This window comes from Erythrolamprus reginae, chromosome 1 (genome assembly GCF_031021105.1).
Source record: "Erythrolamprus reginae isolate rEryReg1 chromosome 1, rEryReg1.hap1, whole genome shotgun sequence".
NCBI classification, from domain to species: domain Eukaryota; kingdom Metazoa; phylum Chordata; class Lepidosauria; order Squamata; family Dipsadidae; genus Erythrolamprus; species Erythrolamprus reginae.
The window spans coordinates 264,961,706-264,985,543 of NC_091950.1; the positions used below are offsets into that span (position 1 = coordinate 264,961,706).

At 35.6% G+C, this 23,838-nt stretch overlaps 1 protein-coding gene and 2 pseudogenes across 2 annotated transcripts in view; 2 read left to right on the forward strand and 1 right to left on the reverse strand.

Moving 5' to 3' along the window:
* Positions 1-197: 197 nt before the first annotated feature.
* Positions 198-3,488, reverse strand: LOC139173000 (small ribosomal subunit protein eS7-like; annotated as a pseudogene).
* A 3,378-nt stretch (positions 3,489-6,866) lies between these two features.
* Positions 6,867-10,708, forward strand: LOC139173054 (small ribosomal subunit protein eS7-like; annotated as a pseudogene).
* A 9,407-nt stretch (positions 10,709-20,115) lies between these two features.
* The window catches only part of COLEC11 (collectin subfamily member 11), a 17,250-nt gene continuing 13,527 nt past the window's right edge, over positions 20,116-23,838 (forward strand). For both annotated transcript variants that reach the window (XM_070738777.1, XM_070738768.1), the window contains exons 1-2: positions 20,116-20,204; positions 23,623-23,772. In XM_070738777.1, coding sequence (XP_070594878.1) covers positions 23,643-23,772 — 130 coding nt within the window. In that variant the 5' untranslated portion in view covers positions 20,116-20,204; positions 23,623-23,642. The remainder of the gene's footprint in view (positions 20,205-23,622; positions 23,773-23,838) is intronic.

The following is a 23,838-nucleotide window of genomic DNA, read 5'->3' on the forward strand; positions in this document are numbered from 1 at the left end:
CACTCGCAGAAGCAAAGGGCACAGGGGTCCGTCAATCACACAAGTATAATTTCTCACGCACTTGCCCATCGGTCACATAGCCCAGTTAAAAACAGACCATGCCTCAGGGTTGGGGACCCCTGTACTAAGGAATCATTCAGTTTAAATTAAAAGTGGAATGGTTTAAATCAAACATTCTAGTTCAAAACAACACTGCATTACCTAAACAGTAAGATTAGATTTAAAATTTTAAGTATAAATGACATTTTACATTCCAAGCTGACAATAAAAAACTCCGTTGCTTTTTAAATGATCAAATATTATCAAAGTACTAAATTCTGCAAGATTTTAATGTTTCTCAACTGACACATTTTCAGATGGTTTTGTTGTTTAAAAAAAATTATTCTGGGAGATTGCCAAATGTTGTTTGCTAACCCAATTTAAGGTATAACTTTAGAAAACTACGTACACAATGAACTGTTTTAGTTCATTCCTGCTTATATCTAGGGAGCTATTCAACCAAATAACAGCAGCTTCTGATAGCAATTCCCATTCCTTCAATAGACCAATATAAATGAATACTTTTTGAAAATAATTTTATGCTTGGGTAGACATATTCATCTACCAGTAGTCTTCAACTTACAACTATAATGGGGCCTGGGATTTCCATCATGTCATGACTATTGGAAGTCGAGGCATCCATGTGACTAACCTATTTTTTTTAACTTTTTTACAACAGTCATTAAGCAAATGCCACCATCATTAAGCAAACCCATTATCCCTAATAGATACTTTTTGTTAAAACTGTAAATAAATGTCTGTTTCCAGCCAAAACAACCACATCCCCATAAATTAGTTACATGACCATTGGCTGCTGCAAATGGCTGAAACATGATGTAGTTGCTGGGCATCCAAGATGCAATCATGTGACTCCTAGGAAGTTGAGAACTATCTGTAATCCATTACTATTTGCTCCAAATTTTAACAGATTTCTATTGGCTTCTGCAGATGCCTTTATTATTTTGGTAATTTATTGCCAAATTATTATAGATTAGACCTAACATTTCATTCAATGCAAACCATGTGCTATAATCTGCTACAGACCATTCATACCGAGACCAAATAAATAACCAAATAAACTCATACCGTTGCCATTAAATGTCTCAAACTTCCAAACATTAAATCACATTAACTTATAAATAGCATGGAAGAATTTTCCCCCCAAAACATAACAATACCTCCTGGGACGCTTCTGCTTGTTTTTTTGTGCGACTTTTTCCTTGTTGGCTTCGGTAAAATTCTTCTCTGTTAAAAAAATAAGGTAACAGCATATTTATAAGTGACAGAAGACTTTTATAGCAAATTAGCTTTTGGTGAGGCTAAAACAAGTTTCAGTGCAATACAAGGAACCGAGTAATCATACGCTGTGGACTACGAATGTCATAAATGAACTGATCTAAAATACAGAGTCAAATATGACGAACACCTACCTGGGCAATGAAAACAACGTGTTTTCCACTGAATTTCTTCTCCAGCTCACCGAACTAGCCCGCACCTGAATCTTCTGAAAAGATTTCAGCTGGGAACTGGTACGAAAATGATGATTGCTTTCTACCACCACCCACTTCAATCTCCTAAGCAAAGAAAAAGAACTGGGGATGAATATGATTCACATTTTAAAAGTATGAACTAGCAATGTTATTTCCATAAACACAAATGATCCAAAAGTATCTTTATTTTTGGAATTTCTACAGGCAAAAGTATAATCTGGCAGTCCATCTCTTCTTCTGCATTAAATTCTAACAAATTGCTATGGAAAAATCTTAGACAGAATGTTTGAATCCAACTTAATGAAAATAATAATTCAACACCTTGGTTTTGTAGCAAGGAAATTGCATTTATCAAAACCTACTTAACTACCTTTTTATGAACCTGTAATCCCTTAATTCAGAGTAGAGTCGGGCAACTGGATAGAGCGGAGTGTTTGCAGGCAAAAACAGGCCCTTTTTTGCAAAATTGGGGTGTTTTTGCCTTTTCCCAGCCCCCTGGAGGCTTCCCAAACCCTCCGCATGCCCTACACAGAGTGTTTTGGAGGCCTGCAGAGTGCTCCTGGGGCTAGGGAGGACAAAAAAATATTTTTTCTTACTGACCTCTTTGAAATCTAGGTGCATCTTATACACCGGTGCGCTTTATAGTCCAAAAAATACAATATACTGACTTCAAGCCAAAGCATTATAAGTACCTTCTACAATTTTGTGATTGTAGTTAATGTACACCCAAGGAGTTTTAGGAACATACAGATTACTTTAAGAAGCTTTTTATTCGGAAATAGGTTTTTTGGGTATCAACAACTAATCTATTGAAGCTCACTTATGTGAGATTTACTTCACAGAATGCCTATACAGGTAGTCCTCGACTTACAACAGTTCATTTAGAGACTGTTCAAAGTGACAACAACACTGAAAAAAGTGGTTTATGATCATTTCTCACACATGACCTTTGCAGCATCTCCATGGATGCATGACTTACATTTGGATGCTTGACAATTGACTCACGTTTATGACTGTTGCAGAGTCGCTGGATCATGTGATCACCTTTTACAATCTCTGACAAGCAAAGCCAATGGGGAAGCCATATTCACTTAACATGTTATTAATTTAACAATTAGTGGATTCACTTAACAAATGTGACAAGAAAACGGGGTAAAACTCATTTAGCAACATAGGTTTTAGGCTTAATTGTGGTTGTAAGTTAAGGACTGCCTGCATTGGAGTTTATTCAAGCCTACAGCAATTTCCAGGTTTCAATGATAAAAGTAAATCAATGGTATGGATGGATGAACTATAAAACGAAACACTAGGCATCATATCTGGATATATTAGATTACTGTTGTCCTGCATCCTACTCAATTGTCTGGGATCTTTGGGGTCCATGCATAAAAAATATGTATACAAAATATATAATCCCAACCAAAATTTACATATTACCTTTGCTGCTGTAATATTCAATTCTCTCAGCTGAGCCTTTAAGTCAGAATTCATCTCCAACTCCAAGAGAGCCTGAAGATAAGAATATTATTAGATTTATAACTTGGATGTTTTACTTTTCATAAATAATTATATAACCACAACATTTTGATTAAAATACATAGATGAACTACACAGTCAGCTGAAATATCTAGAAGCTATGAGTCCAGGTTCTCTTAAATACACTGAAATACATAAGGCAATTTCCATTTCTATTGAAGGTATTTCAACCACATAAACCTTACTAAACTTTACCCCTGCATGTTGATTTAGGCTACACAAATCATAAAATCCTTAATATCAGCCAGCCCATTAATCAAATTTTAGAACCGCTCTTATTTCCTTCAGCCTAAAATTTTCAACAAAAAGGGCACATACCTGGGAGATGCCAGATTCAAATTCATCTGGCTTTTCGCCATTGGGCTTCACAATCTTTGCGCTCGAACTGAACATGGCCTTTCTACAATCAAAAACAAAACAAAACAACTTTTAGTACGGAATAAAAAATATTCCTCCAAAAAGTTAAGAATAGAAAATGTTGGCTCCCTGCGATTAATTTTTCTGCTAAATCTGAAGATTGTAATCTACAACATAAATGAATGTATGCTATATACTATTCAAAGCAGTGATGTGTTTAAGGATATAGGATTTAGAAAAAGAAAATCCAAGTTCAACCATCTGCTTGACAATAATATCTGAAGTGCATTTTTCACATGTGCATAAATGCTTACAAGAGTAGCCTATCTCATAGGAATATTGTACATGGTCAATACAGGTTGAAAAGTACAGTACATGACATTATTATTTTCACACAGCCCTTCACACACACATTTAAATCACAATGCTGGATTAACAGGATATTCTCAGAGCAGTTACAATAAAACATTCCATATGAATGAGGTGATCAATGACTTCTTTTCCAAATACCATCCTAGAAATCAGATTGTATAATGGTACAGAAAAACAATTTGATTCTAGATGATCCCAAAGATGTTTTTTAAAAATGCCCCATGTGGACTTCGTTTCTTTCCCTGCAGATGTTTTGCTTCTCATCCAAGAAGCCTTCTTCAGTTCTGATCTAGAACTTAAGAAGGCTTCTTGGATGAGAAGCAAAACATCTGCAGGGGAAAGAAACGAAGTCCACATGGGGCATTTTTAAAAAACATCTTTGGGATCATCTAGAATCAAATTGTTTTTCTGTACCATTATACAATCTGATTTCTAGATGGTATTTGGAAAAGAAGTCATTGATCACCTCATTCATATGGAATGTTTTTATTGTAACTGCTCTGAGAATATCCTGTTAATCCAGCATTGTGATTTAAATGTGTGTGTGAAGGGCTGTGTGTGAAAATAATAATGTCATGTACTGTACTTTTCAACCTGTATTGACCATGTACAATATTCCTATGAGATAGGCTACTCTTGTAAGCATTTATGCACATGTGAAAAATGCACTTCAGATATTATTGTCAAGCAGATGGTTGAACTTGGATTTCTTTTTTCTAAATCCTATATCCTTAAACACATCACTGCTTTGAATAGTATATAGCATACATTCATTTATGTTGTAGATTACAATCTTCAGATTTAGCAGAAAAATTAATCGCAGGGAGCAACATTTTCTATTCCTTAACTTTTTGGTAGGAATATTTTTTATTCCGTACTAAAAGTTGTTTTGTTTTGTTTTTGATTGTAGAAAGGCCATGTTCAGTTCGAGCGCAAAGATTGTGAAGCCAATGGCGAAAAGCCAGATGAATTTGAATCTGGCATCTCCAGGTATGTGCCCTTTTTGTTGAAAATTTTAGGCTGAAGGAAATAAGAGCGGTTCTAAAATATGATTAATGGGCTGGCTGATATTAAGGATTTTATGATTTGTGTAGCCTAAATCAACATGCAGGGGTAAAGTTTAGTAAGGTTTATGTGGTTGAAATACCTTCAATAGAAATGGAAATTGCCTTATGTATTTCAGTGTATTTAAGAGGAACCTGGACTCATAGCTTCTAGATATTTCAGCTGACTGTGTAGTTCATCTATGTATTTTAATCAAAATGTTGTGGTTATATAATTATTATGAAAAGTAAAACATCCAAGTTATAAATCTAATAATATTCTTATATTCAGGCTCTCTTGGAGTTGGAGATGAATTCTGACTTAAAGGCTCAGCTGAGAGAATTGAATATTACAGCAGCAAAGGTAATATGTAAATTTTGGTTGGGATTATATATTTTGTATACATATTTTTTATGCATGGACCCCAAAGATCCCAGACAATTGAGTAGGATGCAGGACAACAGTAATCTAATATATCCAGATATGATGCCTAGTGTTTCGTTTTATAGTTCATCATCCATACCATTGATTTACTTTTATCATTGAAACCTGGAATTGCTGTAGGCTTGAATAAACTCCAATGCAGGCAGTCCTTAACTTACAACCACAATTAAGCCTAAAACCTATGTTGCTAAATGAGTTTTACCCCGGTTTTCTTGTCACATTTGTTAAGTGAATCACTAATTGTTAAATTAATAACATGGTTAAGTGAATATGGCTTCCCCATTGGCTTTGCTTGTCAGAGATTGTAAAAGGGTGATCACATGATCCAGCGACTCTGCAACAGTCATAAACGTGAGTCAATTGTCAAGCATCCAAATGTAAGTCATGCATCCATGGAGATGCTGCAAAGGTCATGTGTGAGAAATGATCATAAACCACTTTTTTCAGTGTTGTTGTCACTTTGAACAGTCTCTAAATGAACTGTTGTAAGTCGAGGACTACCTGTATAGGCATTCTGTGAAGTAATTCTCACATAAGTGAGCTTCAATAGATTAGTTGTTGATACCCAAAAAACCTATTCCGAATAAAAAGCTTCTTAAAGGTAATCTGTATGTTCCTAAAACTCCTTGGGTGTACATTAACTACAATCACAAAATTGTAGAAGGTACTTATAATGCTTTGGCTTGAAGTCAGTATATTGTATTTTTGGACTATAAAGCGCACCGGTGTATAAGATGCACCTAGATTTCAAAGAGGTCAGTAAGAAAAAATATTTTTTTGTCCTCCCTAGCCCCCAGGAGCACTCTGCAGGCCTCCAAAACACTCTGTGTAGGGCATGCGGAGGGTTTGGGAAGCCTCCAGGGGGCTGGGAAAAGGCAAAAACACCCCAATTTTTTGCAAAAAAGGGCCTGTTTTTGCCTGCAAACACTCCGCTCTATCCAGTTGCCCGACTCTACTCTGAATTAAGGGATACAGGTTCATAAAAAGGTAGTTAAGTAGGTTTTGATAAATGCAATTTCCTTGCTACAAAACCAAGGTGTTGAATTATTATTTTCATTAAGTTGGATTCAAACATTCTGTCTAAGATTTTTCCATAGCAATTTTGTTAGAATTTAATGCAGAAGAAGAGATGGACTGCCAGATTATACTTTTGCCTGTAGAAATTCCAAAAATAAAGATACTTTTGGATCATTTGTGTTTATGGAAATAACATTGCTAGTTTCATACTTTTAAAAATGTGAATCATATTCATCCCCAGTTCTTTTTCTTTGCTTAGGAGATTGAAGTGGGTGGTGGTAGAAAAGCAATCATCATTTTCGTACCAGTTCCCCAGCTGAAATCTTTTCAGAAGATTCAGGTGCGGCTAGTTCGGTGAGCTGGAGAAGAAATTCAGTGGAAAACACGTTGTTTTCATTGCCCAGGTAGGTGTTCGTCATATTTGGACTCTGTATTTTTAGATCAGTTCATTTATGACATTCGTAGTCCACAGCGTATGATTACTCGGTTCCTTGTATTGCACTGAAAACTTGTTTTTAGCCTCACCAAAAGCTAATTTGCTATAAAAGTCTTCTGTCACTTATAAATATGCTGTTACCTTATTTTTTAACAGAGAAGATTTTACCGAAGCCAACAAGAAAAAGTCGCACAAAAAACAAGCAGAAGCGTCCCAGGAGGTAATGTTATGTTTTGGGGGGGAGAAAATTCTTCCATGCTATTTATAAGGTAATGTGATTTAATGTTTGGAAGTTTGAGACATTTAATGGCAACGGTATGAGTTTATTTGGTTATTATTATTTGGTCTCGGTATGAATGGTCTGTAGCAGATTATAGCACATGGTTTGCATTGAATGAAATGTTAGGTCTAATCTATAATAATTTGGCAATAAATTACCAAATAATAAAGGCATCTGCAGAAGCCAATAGAAATCTGTTAAAATTTGGAGCAAATAGTAATGGATTACAGATAGTTCTCAACTTCCTAGGAGTCACATGATTGCATCTTGGATGCCCAAGCAACTACATCATGTTTCAGCCATTTGCAGCAGCCAATGGTCATGTAACTAATTTATGGGGATGTGGGTTGTTTTGGCTGGGAAACAGACATTTATTTACAGTTTTAACAAAAAGTATCTATTAGGGATAATGGGTTTGCTTAATGATGGTGGCATTTGCTTAATGACTGTTGTAAAAAAGTTAAAAAAATAGGTTAGTCACATGGATGCCTCGACTTCCAATAGTCATGACATGATGGAAATCCCAGGCCCCATTATAGTTGTAAGTTGAAGACTACTGGTAGATGAATATGTCTACCCAAGCATAAAATTATTTTCAAAAAGTATTCATTTATATTGGTCTATTGAAGGAATGGGAATTGCTATCAGAAGCTGCTGTTATTTGGTTGAATAGCTCCCCTAGATATAAGCAGGAATGAACTAAAACAGTTCATTGTGTACGTAGTTTTCTAAAGTTATACCTTAAATTGGGTTAGCAAACAACATTTGGCAATCTCCCAGAATAATTTTTTTAAACAACAAAACCATCTGAAAATGTGTCAGTGAGAAACATTAAAATCTTGCAGAATTTAGTACTTTGATAATATTTGATCATTTAAAAAGCAACGGAGTTTTTTATTGTCAGCTTGGAATGTAAAATGTCATTTATACTTAAAATTTTAAATCTAATCTTACTGTTTAGGTAATGCAGTGTTGTTTTTGAACTAGAATGTTTGATTTAAACCATTCCACTTTTAATTTAAAACTGAATGATTCCTTAGTACAGGGGTCCCCAACCCTGAGGCATGGTCTGTTTTTAACTGGGCTATGTGACCGATGGGCAAGTGCGTGAGAAATTATACTTGTGTGATTGACGGACCCCTGTGCCCTTTGCTTCTGCGAGTGCATTTGAGCACAAATGAAATTTCACACACAAGGGACCTCTGCTCACGCGCAAAGCTCCATTTGGGTGCCTATGATCCTGCCACTCATGTCACCCCCACTCTGGGCCACCAAGGTAGAAAGATTGGGGACCATTGCCTTAGTAGTTGTATACAATTTTTGAAGGCACTGTAGCAAATGTTTGATTCTCTTCTGTTTAGCCGTACCCTTACTGCAGTACACGATGCCATTCTTGAAGACTTGGTTTTCCCCAGTGAAATTGTGGGCAAGGAGAATCCGTGTAAAACTGGATGGCAGTCGGCTTATAAAGGTCCATTTAGACAAAGCGCAACAGAACAATGTTGAACACAAGGTAAGGAAAAGTTGGAGGAGTTTGCTTTTGCTAAAAAAAAACCTTTGGAAAATGCATAAAATAAACTGCAGTAGATCATTTGGTGAAGCTGACACATTTGAAAACTAAAACTTGGCAAAATGATCAAAGGACAGAGATTATTATAAAAATTGGTCCTGTGATTGAACTTTCGTGGAATTGCTGAAATATGGTACCTTTTGTTTTGCTTTTGGTTGAAAAGAGGGATATAAAGCATTATTTAGGCTAGATAATGAATATAGGTAAGGTTATGGCATATGTTATAGGAATATATAGAATCTGATGATGTGGGAACAGATCACTTTGAAATTGTCATTAAATGATAGTTCAGCATTTAAACATGTCCTATATTTTATTTAGAATATGTCCAGAATATGTAGAAATGCTTTTTCTTTACACAATTTACATATTTATTTATTTATTCGATTTTTATTCCGCCCTTCTCCTTAAACTCACGGCGGCTTACAACATGTTAGCAATAGCACTTTTTAACAGAGCCAGCATATTGCCCCCACAATCCGGGGTCCTCCTTTTACCCACCTCGGAAGGATGGAAGGCTGAGTCAACCTTGAGCCGGTGATGAAATTTGAACCGCTGACCTTCAGATCTACAGTCAGCTTCAGTGGCCTGCAAGTACAGCACTTTACCTGCTGCGCCACCCTCAGCTCATTGAATGGCCCACCCCAATCACTACCCCAGAATAATAAAATCTGCAAGAAGAAAAAAATTCTGGAGTTTTCCAGAATCACCATCTTGGATTACCAAAAAAAAAAAAAAAGACCCTTGGATATAGAGTGAAACCACAGTTTATTCTAGCTCATTTTAGTGGACTTTGTGCATCTTGGATTACCCCCCCCCCCCCCCAAAAAAAAGACCCTTGGATATAGAGTGAAACCACAGTTTATTCTAGCTCATTTTAGTGGACTTCGTGTCAGGCAGATTGCAAATCATATTTTTTGGGTTGGGCCAAAACCCAAACTAAATGTGGACAAGAATTAACAATGTTTTGCAAAAACGCTAAGAAGTTTGTAATAGCAGTTGATACAGATTCATTTATAATTAGTTTTTGAATTTCTTGTGTCTTACCCCTCATTTCACATGATCTGCTACATGTAGTTGCGTCTTTTGGGCAGGAAATAGAGTTTCTGTCTATTCCTTGTTTTGGTAACAAACCGGAATAAGGATGTTTGAAAATTTTCATACTGGAATTTAGCTTAACAGGGATTAATTTATGTAAAGGGATTAATTTATGTTTATTTGATTTATGCTGCTTGTGTAATGACTCTATATAAATTACACTCAATTCTTATTCACGGATTTCATATTTGTGAATTTGCCACCTTGCAAAATTTATCGGTAGCTGCAAAATGTAATGCTTAGGTCAAAAATACTTGATGCCCACCCTTCTAGCTGAGATTTCAGTATTTACTAATTCATTATTCACAGTGACTTTTTAGAATGTGGCTACCACAAATAATAAACATCCTTTATACATAATCTGACATATTTGTGTAATGAGATTACTCTCAATTGCTTCTTTTATTTGAAAATAATATTGAATCTAATATTAAAATATTGGAGGTAGAGACAACTTCGAGCTTGATTCTTAGTGAATACATGGACACATTTTATTTTCTTGGCAAATTACAGATGTTGCTATTTCTGCCTTGTATTTATTAGCTCTTTTATTTCATGGTGTAGCTGCCATCCCTGAGGGTTTCTGGTGGTTTATCATTTTAAGTACCAGCCAGGTTGACTGTGATTTCTATTGTCAATATTGATTCTGCTGCCAGCTCCCATGGTCTTGTGCCAAATGTATTGTTCCTATAAATGTTCAGTGATGTATAAATTAATCTTAGAGTATTGTAGTGGGTGGCCATCAGCTTTTTAAAAATATATATGGTATTACCATATATATTTCTTTAATTTCAGATTTGGCATATCATTTTATAGTTTTCTTTCTTAATATTGTGATATTAGTATCACTAATGTTTTATGTTTCCCACTTTTGCTAACATTTCATTATTCTGTTTGCAGGTTGAAACATTTTCTGGTGTATACAAGAAGCTGACAGGCAAAGATGTTGTGTTTGAATTTCCAGAATTTCAGCTGTAAAGTGCAACAACTATATATGAATTAATAAAAGTTAATTCTTCATATTTTTTAATGTCATGCTTCTTTTCTTTAAGTATGAAACTAAAATTTCTATATACTTGGTTGATTAAAAGATGACGTAACAAATTTATAGCTGGTCAAAGTACATAATTGAAAGTCATGACTACATATTTTGGCACTTATTGAATAATGAAATTCTGTGTTTGATTCATCCTATTGAGTGATAAGAGAGGCAAAGAACTTCTATGATACGTAGCATAAAACATCAGAAGCCTATCTTTTAATTTTAAGTATCCCAAAGTGGAGTTAAGAGGGTTAAATTATATGGAAGATTAAAGCATACATCTAAATACTGAATCCTGAAAATTAATATTCCAGGATTTGTAATGAAAGGAGCTGAAAATTTCGATTTAGTGTAAAACATATCAAATTCCTTATGTCTTGGTTTGCGACCAATAAATGTCACCTTAAACATATTTCTAAATTATTTGGCTGTGCCAAATGTTTATACTGCCATATGCCTCTCAGAGACCAACACAGGATTTGCCTTCTCCATGTCCCATTGACTAAGCAATGCAGGTTGGAGGGGCCACTGGGGAGGACCTTCTCTGTGGCCGCCCCTATGGAAACACACACCACCCCCCCCCCCCCCCCCCCGCGATTTTCCTTACTGCTCCCATCCTACTGGCTTTCCGAAAGGCTGCGAAGACCTGGCTTTGCCGGCAGGTATAGGGGCCATGAATTTGACGTGTGTTGATTGGATTGTTTGAATTGTGGGTTTTTAACTGGGGTTTATAGTTTTAGATATTTATATTACCGTAATCATGTCAGACTAACCTCATTGATTTCTTTAACTATGTCACAAAGGTGTTGAATGAAGGTGATGCCATGGATATTGCCTATCTGCACTTCAGCAAAGCTTTTGATATGGTTTCCACATAAAGAGCTGATAGATAAGTTAGTGAAGATTGGACTTAATCCCTGGATAGTTCAATGGATTTGCAGCTGGCTGAAGCGTAGACATCAGAGGGTTGTTGCTAATGGCGAGTATTCTGAGCAGAGACAGTTTATAAGCGGTGTGCCACAAGGATCTGTTCTGGGTCCTATTCTTTTGAATATGTTTGTGAGTGACGGGAAGGTTTGGCAGGGGAAGTTTTGCCTATTTGCCGATGACTCTAAAGTGTGCAGTAGGATTTATATTTCTGGAGGTGTCTGTAATATGGAAAATGATTTAGCTTTACTAGATAAGGTGTCAAAGCAATGGAAACTGCAGTTTAATGTTTCCAAATGTAAAATAATGCACTTCAGAAAAGGATTTAAAGGGTAGTGATTTCTAACAGTCTCAAAATGGGTGAACAGTGTGGTCAGGCAGTAGGGAAAGCAAGTAGAATGCTTGGCTGCATAGCTAGAGGTATAACAAGCAGGAAGAGGGAGATTATGATCCCGCTATATAGAGCGCTAGCGAGACCACATTTGGAATACTGTGTTCAGTTCTGGAGACCTCACCTACAAAAAGATATTGATAAAATTGAAAGGGTACAAAGACAGACTACAAAAATGGTGGAAGGTCTTAAGCATAAAACATATCAGGAAAGACTTAATGAACTCAATCTGTATAGTCTGGAGGACAGAAGGGAAAGGGGAGACATGATTGAAACATTTATGTTAAAGGGTTAAATAAAGTTCAGGAGGGAAGTGTTTTTAATATGAAAGTGAACACAAGAACAAGGCACAGTCAGGTTAGTTTGGGGGAAAGATCAGAAGCAACATGAGAAAATATTATTTTACTGAAAGAATAGTAGATGCTTGGAACAAACTTTCAGCAGACGTTGGTAAATCCACAGTAACTGAATTTAAGCATGCCTGGAATAAACATATATCCATCCTAAAATAAAATACAGGAAATAGTATAATGGCAGACTAGATGGACCATGAGGTCTTTTTCTGCATCAATCTTATATGTTTCTATATTTGACTTCTTTGTTGTATTTTTATCTTTTTTATATTGCTGTAAACTGCTCAGAGTCCTTTGGGATTGGGCGGCATAGAAATTGTAAAGCACCCTGAGTCCTTTGGGATTAGAAGCCATAGAAATCAAATAAAATATATAAATAAATAAAATATATCCTGCATTAGAAGAATACTAAAGCAGCTTGGACTAAAACAATCTGATACAATCGATGCTTCAATAGCCTTTGGGTTATATGTCGGGTACATTTCAGAGATTGGTCATATATGTGAACATTCTTAGAGATGTGAAAGAATGATTGAAATTAAGCAGGGTGCCATTAAACAGTTTTTTGAACTGACTGAAGTGTAAAACTTCAATCCTATGTCCATTCGCCTGCTGAGTTTGGGACCTCTGAGTGGATACCTGCAGGTTTATAATGTAAAGCATTTCAGGTAGCAATTCCCAACCTTTCCTGCTGGGCAGATAAGCAGCTGAGGAGAAGATAGTTGTGTGACCAATGGCGCACACACAATTCAATTTTGCACTCACACAAATGGAGCTGTACGCTGACCTAATGCTTGCACAGCCCAATTCGTTAGCCCGGAAATTGGTGACCCCTGATTTAAAAGTTTCTGAAACTTTTTGTCTGAAAATACCTAAAAGTTGACTACACGGGTTATGTTATATATTCTGCACTTGATGGAAACAAAGCACATGATACATGCATTCCATCAACTCTCAGAGATGTTAGTGAAAATGACAACCTGCCTTGTTCTGTTTCTATAAATGAAACAGTTGGAAGGCATTAAGATGTCACCCAAGTTTAATCCTCTGCACACAACAGTATTCACCACTACAACATCACTAATAGATGATACATTTCAAAACTCCCAGAGAAGGAAGAAATCACTCTGTGGTAACCTATCCATCTAATTTTTAAAGCTTTTATGAGAATACTGAGCTGTTATTTAAATAGGAGATTCAAAGTTTTGAAGTATTAAGCTGAATTCAGGTTCAAAAGATAGGAAACACGATTGGATCCACCAATCCCTTCTGCACAATTAAATTGCCTATTAGTTCATGCTTGTTTCTGGATTTATATTTAATGTTTTGGAGAAATCTTCACACCTCAATACGGAGAGGGGGCGGGCATACAAATCTAATTAATAATAATAATAATAATAATAATAATAATAATAATAATATTTTTTTTTTTTAGACTTAAGCTAATTTGGGTGTAGTGAAAGGTGTAAAAGAAAAAGGCTTCAGTGCCTGTCATTTACTATCAAAGTTCACAGAATATAACAAATTTCCACAGTATTTTAATGAATGTTGACAAGTTTTATTTAGGGCTTTACTGCAAAGATTAATTGCTATAACGTATCTGTCAATTATGGATAGAAACAAAAATTTGCCCTTATTGAGTGATCAAAGAACTCCATTTGTGTATGTTTGCATATGGAGGTTTAAAAAGGGAAAGGAAAGATACACTACAAAGTGAGCTTGTCCTCGTTCCCAGAACCATTGCCAAAAGAAACTCTGCGAGCTCAAGTGAGCTGATACGTTTTTAGATTTCATGGGAACTGCTGGGGATGTGTGAGCAAAAAACATCACTAGTACTTTCTCCCCCCCACCCCCATTAAAACGATAGTTTTGAAACAACAGAATTATATTTTTTTTCTGAAAAAGTTTTTTACTTTTATTCTCGTAGACATTTTCACATATTTATCATCTCAATTCTCATTTCAGTATTTTGCAAAACCTTTATACGTATATTCAGTATTTATCTTATTGTTTGGTTAATTCAAGGTTGCTTTTACCACCCTCCCTATCTCATGCAGCCCTTCCTTCTTTCTTTTTACCTTCCCTTATTCTTTCTCTTTCTTAAAATATCCCCCCACCCCCCTTTTCTCCTCATCTTCCCTACTTGTAATCTGCCCAGAATCCAATTGGAGTTGGGTGGCATATAAATTTTACAAACAAACAAACAAATAAATACTTCCCCTCCTGCCTTCTCTCCTTATTCTCTACTTCCTTCTTCTTCCCTCCTCTTTCTTCTTTCTTCTTACTCATCTCTTACCTTCCTTCTTCCTTTGCTGTACTTTTTCCATTTTTCTGGGATGGTATTCCAGCAATCTTGATTTTTTTTAATACAGTCTTAACATTTTTAAATATTTTATTCCGTATTTATTCCTTTAATCAATTTCTTTCATCTTTATGTGTTTGTCTATTAATACACTTCAAATTTAAGATTTCCCCCCCTTCCCTATCCCCTCCTCGCTTTCAAGTGTAACTGGGTTACATTATTCAGTTATGTTCAAAACTTCTTTATTTATATTCATTTTCTAATCATCTATAAAACTTTCTTCCTAAAAAGTCTTGTAATACAATGAGTCCTCTCTCTCTTTTAATCTTAGTGATAATCTGTTCATTTCAGCACAGTCTGAAATTTTCTTTATTATCTGCTCATCTCCACGAAGAAACAACAGAATTATAAAATGGGCAAAAGTTTTGCCATTTCATTGGATCATTAACAGTGTTGCTGTGATTATAGCAGCATAGTCTTTATTAATAGAGACAAAATTCTTGATGGCATTGTGGGAAGTCTGTTTTTTGCCCAAGGTTTTAATTACTCTGCTGGGAACAGCATAGAACTCAAGAGTCTGCTGCATAGTATTCACTTGACCTTACAATTTTTATAAAAACCTCAAGGCATGAAATCAAGAATCTACATAAAAAATTGAATTCTTGAGCCATGGAATTTTATACTTGGTATGACTTCATTTGGCTCAATCCATGAAACAAAAATACTCTGAAGTCCAGTTCTATCTTGACTTATGTTTTTCTTAACAAACCTGTATTTTTTCAAATGCTTTAATTGCATATTTAAAAAAATCCTTACATAGGAATAGGCTGAATCCAATGCCTAGTTACTTTTATACTTTACAGAGGTAGTTGTCATGGAAGTTTTTCAGAACTGGTACAATTTCATTTTCACTTAACAGATTTAAATAATTAAGGTTTCAACATTCTAGCCATATCTGTGTTTTAAAACATTCTGAAGTATCTGTTTTGAAAAGGGCCTTTTCCTCTACCAAAAATGATGCTATAGAGCTTTCTTTGATTTGCCTGGTACAGTATTCTCTCTCTCTCTATATATATATATTTATCACTGGCCAATATATGCCATAAACTTTCTAATTATTTTTCACTTAACATTTTTGTTAAAAAATCTTAATTTTAATTTGAAGGTTCATTTCATTATACATTTCATCTGTAGTCAATGTGTCCACAGGTGATAATTCTGCATTGTATTTTACAATAGAAAATTAAAATGCTAAATTGAACTTGTTCATGTTCTACGTGTCAAATTCTCTAACCTTTGGCATCTTTCTAATTCATACAGAGTGCCCTAAATGGCTAAAGTAATTTCTATTAGAAAAACCCAAATCATTACCAAAGTGGATTCTTGAATAGTTCAGGTACAAATGATTAATATAGGCATTCGTGTCTGGTCATTTCTAATGGAAAACCATCTGCAGTATCAAAATAATCTGCGGACTTCATCAGTCCCAAAGTAACTTCAACCTGGTTTGGCTGCCGAATTTTCTTTAGCCTCCAGAAATAATAGTGGCTGAAAGATGAGGCCCAATAAGACCTTTCATTAAATATTAAGCAATAATGAAAATCAAATATTTGCTTTATAGGCATTTAGAGAAAACTTATACAAAATGTTCTACCGATGGCATCTCCCCCCGGCAAGATTATCACAAATGTATAAAGGAATAAACCCACAGTGTTGGAGGTGCAAGGAAAAATTGGGGACCTACTACCATATCTGGTGGACTTGCCCAATAATTAAAAATCTTTGGATTAAAATACAAAAATGGTTAAAAGAAATGTTACAAATTAAGATAAACAGAAGACCCGAAGCATTCCTCCTTGGGATTATAACCCAAAAAATAGATAAAAATAAATATTATTTATTAATACATGTATTGACTGCAACTAGGATGGCAATAGCCCAAAACCTCCTGATGATGCCTTGATATTAAAAAAAATATTAGACTGTGCAGAATCGGATGCAGTAATGCTTAAATTAAAAAATAAAGAAGACTCTGACCATGATAAAACTTGGAAATGCTTTTATGATTGGTTTAAGAGAAGAAACGAAAACATAAATTGAAATACAATAATAATAATACTTTCTTTCCTTTTTTTTGATATAACAAATTACAAAAGATCTATATACAGTAATTTTTCAGGAAAAATTTGTATGAACTTAAATAAACTAAATATGAATGTACGAAGGTGGTTAAGAAAATAAAAATAATGAAAAATATATGGATAACCAAAAGGAAAAAAATAGTGGATACCGATGAGGATATACTTCACCAGAAGATCATTTGAAACTATAAGATGACTTATAACCTTCCCCCTCACAAGGGAATTTAAATTTAAATAATATACATTATGTTTATTGTTATTGTTATTATTGTTTAGTGTATTTAAATAAGTAAATAACTATAAAAAAAATCAAATATTTGCTGAGGGAATGAGAACAAGTGGGATCTCATTCCTTCATTTTCCATTGTAGCTTCTCTTAGACATTGTTTTATGAAGAGAGAGAGGCAAGCATGTGGTTTGCTGTGCTTCTATATTCATTTGCTCTGGGACTAAATACCTTTTATAAAAGAATAACCCCACTTATGCTGGCTGGGGAATTCTGGGAGTTGAAGTCCAAATATCTTCAAGTTGCCAAGGTTGGGAAACACTGCCTTGAGGCATAGGTATCAAACTTGCCATGTCATGTTGATGTCATGTAACATGCTATTTTTTGCCTTTGTGGTGCTGTGCTGGGTGTGGCATGGCCTGTGCGTGAAGCATCCAACTTGCAGGCCACCAGTTTGACACTCCTGCATTAAGGGAAATGACAAAGTTACAATGAACTTGAAACAATAAGGGGCGAGTACAAGTGCACTAGAGTGCCTTCCGTCCCCTGTCCTATTGCTCTCCTTATCTCCTATACCTTTCTTCTATTACTATATTTCTTCTTCTATTCTTTCATTGATATGTTCTATTACTTTATCTTCTTTTCTATTATTTCTTAGATATATTTTACTATGAGTATCTCCTCTATAACCTTCATCATGTATTTTATTACGTATACTGTATATAGATATGTACCCACTAAAACCCTCATTGTGTATTGGACAAAATAAATAAATAAATAAACAAACAAACAAACAAGCAAATAGAATAGATGAAATTATTAAATGGCAAGATTGAGTGGAACACAAGTCCAGGTGAATGCATGGAGACAAGGGTCAGTTTTCTTTATAAAGAAAAATTTCAATCTTTTCTTCTATAATGTTTTATCAATTTCTCAAGAGTAGGTTGTAGTTCTGGAATTCCCTAGTGACCTCCCATCGAAATGCTGCCCTGGTTTCTGTCTGCTTTTTTAAAAATCAGCCAAAGTCATCTACAGCTACAAGTCTGCAGTGGCATGCCATTCATTGTACACAATTGTATAAATTGTTAGGGGGAGTTTTGCTATGTGGGTTTAAAATAAAGCCAGGGATGAATAAGGGTATCTAATTTAGATGTTTAATTCAAAAATATTTATAAATTTTAGATAGGAATTTTGAACCTTATCTCAGTAAATTTAGAAGACACTTGTTTGATGTAATATTAAGATAGACTGGCAATCTTTCGGTGGGTGTTCCCTTAAACATTTGGGCTTGCAGGATCCACAATGTAAACAACAATGTTGCTATGAGTTTGGGACTAAATTCTGGGGAGTTCTTAGTGCGCTTTGGTAATTTAAAAAAAAAAAAGCCTATTTTAGGACAGGCAATATTTGTTGAAATTTTCCTGTTTCAATATTGGAAGAAAGCACATTATTTTTCAGTAATGTTCTGCAGGGGTTTGAGAAAATATGCAGAAACCTCAGACTGTCTACTACCTTGGAGAAACATAAAACATCAAGAAAGTATCTTTCTGTCCCAGGCTGATGTTGCTTTGGAGTGGGGAAAAGTGGGGATTCAGCTCTTCAGTTTTCTAATGTAGTCTATGCCAAACTAGGGGCACTTTACTGAGGTTTTGTACTACAGGCTGTCGAGGGATAGTGAGCCTTTCTGAAATAATCCATAACATCATCCACATTTCCTACAGAAATAAGCCCTGGTATCCAGGACTGTACCAGTTTAGAATAGGTATGTTACTGGGTTTAAAATATAATGAATCCTCAATCTGAGTATTGTATTGGCAGTTCTGTGTTAGCAAAAACTTCAGAAGAAAAGGATTTAGGGGTAGTGATTTCTGTCAGTCTCAAAATGGGTGAACAGTGCAGTCAGGCGGTAGGGAAAGCAAGTAGGATGCTTGGCTGCATAGCTAGAGGTATAACAAGCAGGAAGAGGGAGATTGTGATCCTGCTGTATAGAGCGCTGGTGTGACAACATTTGGAATACTATGTTCAGTTCTGGAGACCTCACCTACAAAAAGATATTGACAAAATTGAAAGGGTCCAAAGACGAACTACAAAAATGGTGGAAGGTCTTAAGCATAAAACGTATCAGGAAAGACTTAATGAACTCAATCTGTATAGTCTGGAGGACAGAAGGGAAAGGGGGGACATGATCGAAACATTTAAATATGTTAAAGGGTTAAATAAGGTCCAGGAGGGAAGTGTTTTTAATAGGAAAGTGAACACAAGAACAAGGGGACACAATCTGAAGTTAGTTGGGGGAAAGATCAAAAGCAACATGAGAAAATATTATTTTACTGAAAGAGTAGTAGATCCTTGGAACAAACTTCCAGCAGACGTGGTAGATAAATCCACAGTAACTGAATTTAAACATGCCTGGGATAAACATATATCCATTGTAAGATAAAATACAGAAAATAGTATAAGGGCAGACTAGATGGACCATGAGGTCTTTTTCTGCCGTCAGACTTCTATGTTTCTAACGTGTTAAAGAAGGAGCTGTGCAGAATCTTTCTGTCCATGAGGTTATTTTTCCTATGAACTACATATTCTTGACTCTAGACAAAATTGCACCAGCTAGAATTCACCCCTTATGTATAATACTAATGTTTCTGATATGTCTTAGCTCTGCATCCTTCTGAATATCCATGCCCCAAACCCAAACAAGGCACTAAGGAAGAACTTTGCTCTACTAGGATCCAATTCACATGGTTGCTATCTGACACTAGACCTGAAAGAGTTAACGAAAGGGCTTATTTTCATGGGAAGGCGAGAGAGGCAAAAAGAGAAGTGTCCTGCATTCCCAAAAATGCGCCCTGCCAAAAGCAGCCGTTTATATCATGGGTCGTTGCCGCGTTCCCACACATTTTGCTTCTAATTAACGTTCTGCTGGACAGCTGAGCTGTTTCAAACAGGAAGCTGTTTATAGATAACGCTTGCAAACCTTGGGCCTGATTTGCTGAATGGTCGAAGAGCAGGAGTTAAGCCCGCTTCAAATTAAAACCTATCAGATTTTTGTAAATAGTAGCAATGAGGTCCATCTGTGGTGCAGTGCCCCTTCAGTCAGCAGCTCAGCCACAGCACCTCCTCTCTCAGCAAATCTAAGGTAGGTGATGCTAAACATGGTTGTGCCAGCCACAACCCTGATTTGAAACAGAGTAGGCTGTGAAACTTTTTATTTTATTTTCATGGATAAAGAGGAGACTACTGACTTTCAAATCAGGGCTGAGTTGGGACCAGTCTGGAATTGTCTTTACATTTAAAAAGTTATTGAACATCTGAAATTGATTTATATAGTGTTCAGGATTGCATAGGAATATATATATATTATTTTACTCTCTGCTATTATAAGTGAGTGTGTAGCAGAAAGCATAAGGAAAACATGAAGGTTGGATTTTTTGTTTTGAGGAGCTATTTAAGAGATAGATAAGACATTACAAAAAACACAAAGCATAATCTTGCAACTTGTACAATATCTGGACTTGAAAAGTTCAGCTCAGGTTCTTCTCTCTCATGTGTCTCCACATTGCTAAGGACATAAAATGTTAGAATATGGGATATAGTAGTCCAAATTTAATTTTTCCTCTCAAGCAGCTGCTAGAGATTTGGAGCATTCTTCCTTAAACCAGTCCTCTTCAAGTAGGCAAACCATAAAATTATCACTTCCAACTAGGCTATAATTTATAATCTCTTACTTTGAACCCTGACCTCAAGTTTCTGACTGTACTTTGGAGTAACTCGGGATTGAATGTGAGATACCCTGTGTGTTCTTACAAGAATGTTTATTGCATTATATTACTATTGCTAACCAATTTTTGGAATAGATGGAAAAAATGTGGACCACTGTTTTGGTAAAGCTATGTATAATTAAGTGCTATTTCTAAATAAGTCTATTTCGGGAAAAGGAACAAAACAAGAAGGCTAAATCTAAAAAACAAAAATAGAAGGTGAAAGAGCTTTGAAAATAATGAAAATGCAAATAGATGGGCTGGCAAAGCAGGAAAATATTATGGAGATAAAGAAAAGAATAAAAGAACAGTCATAGAAAACGATGAATTTAAAATATTGCAGCTATTTCTGTAGGCATTGAAAATTGCCTGACTGTTTTCCTTCCAAGGCGAACAAATTTGCTCAGTGAATTATGTTATTTTACAGAACTTTTTTCAGTCCACAAAAGAACAAATAGTATGGCGAGGAATATGTTATAGAGAAAATATAATTCTTTGTTTCTTCCTATAACCTCTTTCTTCCATCCTCCTATAGGTTTGTTAAAAATTTTTATTAAATACATTTATTAAAGCAAAATTGCAATAATTACATTAAACATTTCAAGGCACTGTCCAAAAGACAGGTGGATTCTGATTTCTTGATTATAAGGAGCTGTTATGTCTACAAACATCTGTTTGTGCTGGAGACTTACTGAATAGGTCAGTTCTGATAGGCACAACCATGTACTTTCACAACCCTCCTGATATACTGCATAGAGTATGATGGTTGATTCAATATCGGTATATAAAAGGCTGATGGTGCTTCGAAAGTCTATTTCAGTTGATAAAATTCACTAACCTGAGAAAAGAATAAAGGTTAAGCAGTAGCTAATTTAAAAAAAAATATTCAAAAAGAATTGCTTCTTAACTTGTCAGCTACCCCATGCTGTTTTTTTAATTTTAATATCAAAGGCTGTTGGCAGTGAGCTTGCTGAATACATAGTGTTTGATTCACAATAGCTTAATCCATGCTGATCCTAATTTAACATTGCTTTCTTGGTTTGCAAGACAGACACTCAATCATAAATTAATGATATGCACTCAATGATACATTAATTGCAAAGTTCAGCTAATGTACTACCGGTAGCTAGACTAAAATGTTTGTACCTCAGCATATGGTATATATTGTAAGTTATTATTGGGATGATATATTTATACCATTATGCATAATCTAAACCATACATAAAATATTTGAACAGAAATTAAGATCAGTAATAGATCAAACTGTAGCTTTGTTACTAATTTAGCAATGCCAGAATGTAGGTATTAAATCATTTAGAGTTTTACTGAAAATCCCAAACAAATCTCTTGATTCCTAGAAGATCAGTGATATCACAAAATTACTAGTGTGTTATACAATTTGAGGACAGAGGACAGAAAGAGTTCTAGTCTTTTTTTCCAGTGCATACAACATTCCTATCTTTGTGAAATGCTATATGAATTGATCAAGATTGGTAGAAATAACTGAAAATTGAGGTACCGTATGCATTGCCATTTTTTCTTTCTTTTATTTATCTAATTTATAGATAAATGCACAACTCATTCAAAAACAAGAAAGATAAAGAAAGTCTTTATTCTTTCTCTGAGTTGACTAAAAATTGTAGGGGGAAAATGCAATTTTATACACTTTCCCATCATATCATTTGGATTTGGGATTTTTCCCAAAGATTTTTGTTTTCCCTTCAATTGAATTTTTTTTTCAGCCGTGTGGAAAATGTGTTCATGACTTCCCTAGGGAACCTTTAAGTAGATCACTCTCATCATGCACTAAATTAGGTTTTTCTTTCCAATCTTTTTTTGTCAGTGTGTATGAAGGTCCCATTCCTTTTTTTTCTGGGGATTTTGAACAAGTACAATATACAGTGGTACCTCATGATACGAACCCCTCGTCATACGAACTTTTCAAGATACGAACCCAGAGTTCGGAATATTTTTGCCTCTTCTTACGAACTTTTTTCACCTTACGAACCTGCCGCCGGCCGCTGGGATGCCCCACCTCCAGACTTGAGTTCCTCCCAGTTTTTTCCCACCCTGTCCTGCCCCATTCTCCCCCCTGGATCTCCATGGGTTTCCTCCGTTTTTCTGCACTCTTTCCTGCCCCATTCTCCCCTCTGGATCTCCATTGGTTTCCTCCGTTTTTCTCCACTCTTTCCTGCCCCATTCTCCCCTCTGGATCTCCATGGGTTTCCTCCGTTTTTCTCCACTCTTTCCTGCCCCATTCTCCCCTCTGGATCTCCATGGGTTTCCTCCGTTTTTCTCCACTCTTTCCTGCCCCATTCTCCCCTCTGGATCTCCATGGGTTTCCCTCCCCCCACTCCGTTCGCCTCGGCTTCGTCTGCCGGCAGCTTTTTTTTTTAAAGCCTTAATGTTTTGGATTTTCCTAATCGGCTTGCACGCATTATTGGCTTTTCCATTGATTCCTATGGGAAACATTGTTTCATCTTACGAACTTTTCACCTTACGAACCTCGTCCTTGCACCAATTAAGTTCGTATCATGAGGTATTACTGTACCGTACTTTTCTTTTGGATTAAATATAGATTATGAGATCTAGGGGACTGCTGAAAGCTAAATGTCCCTTCCCAATAAAATGTATTACCAAAAAAGTTTGCAACTTAGGAAGCTATCATCATATATTAAATGTATCTTTTAATATGCTGTAAAGATTATTTTGTCCTTAGAAGATAGTGAACATATTAGAACGGTACGAAATATTTAGAATCCCTGTTAATTGTTTATTCATTTTTCCTCCTTTTAGGAGTAAGGGACAAGCTCATTATGAAGAGTGATCTGGTTTTCTTTGTCTCTGTAATTAGCCTTGCATTCCTGTCTCTGCCAAGATCTGGATATGCTCAGCATATTGCAGAGGAATCCTGCTCTGTTCAGATTCTGGTTCCAGGCCTCAAAGGTAATATGTGTATCTCTTCCCATAAGTAGGTCAGACATTCCTTCTTCATTTGTATTGTTCTGATGG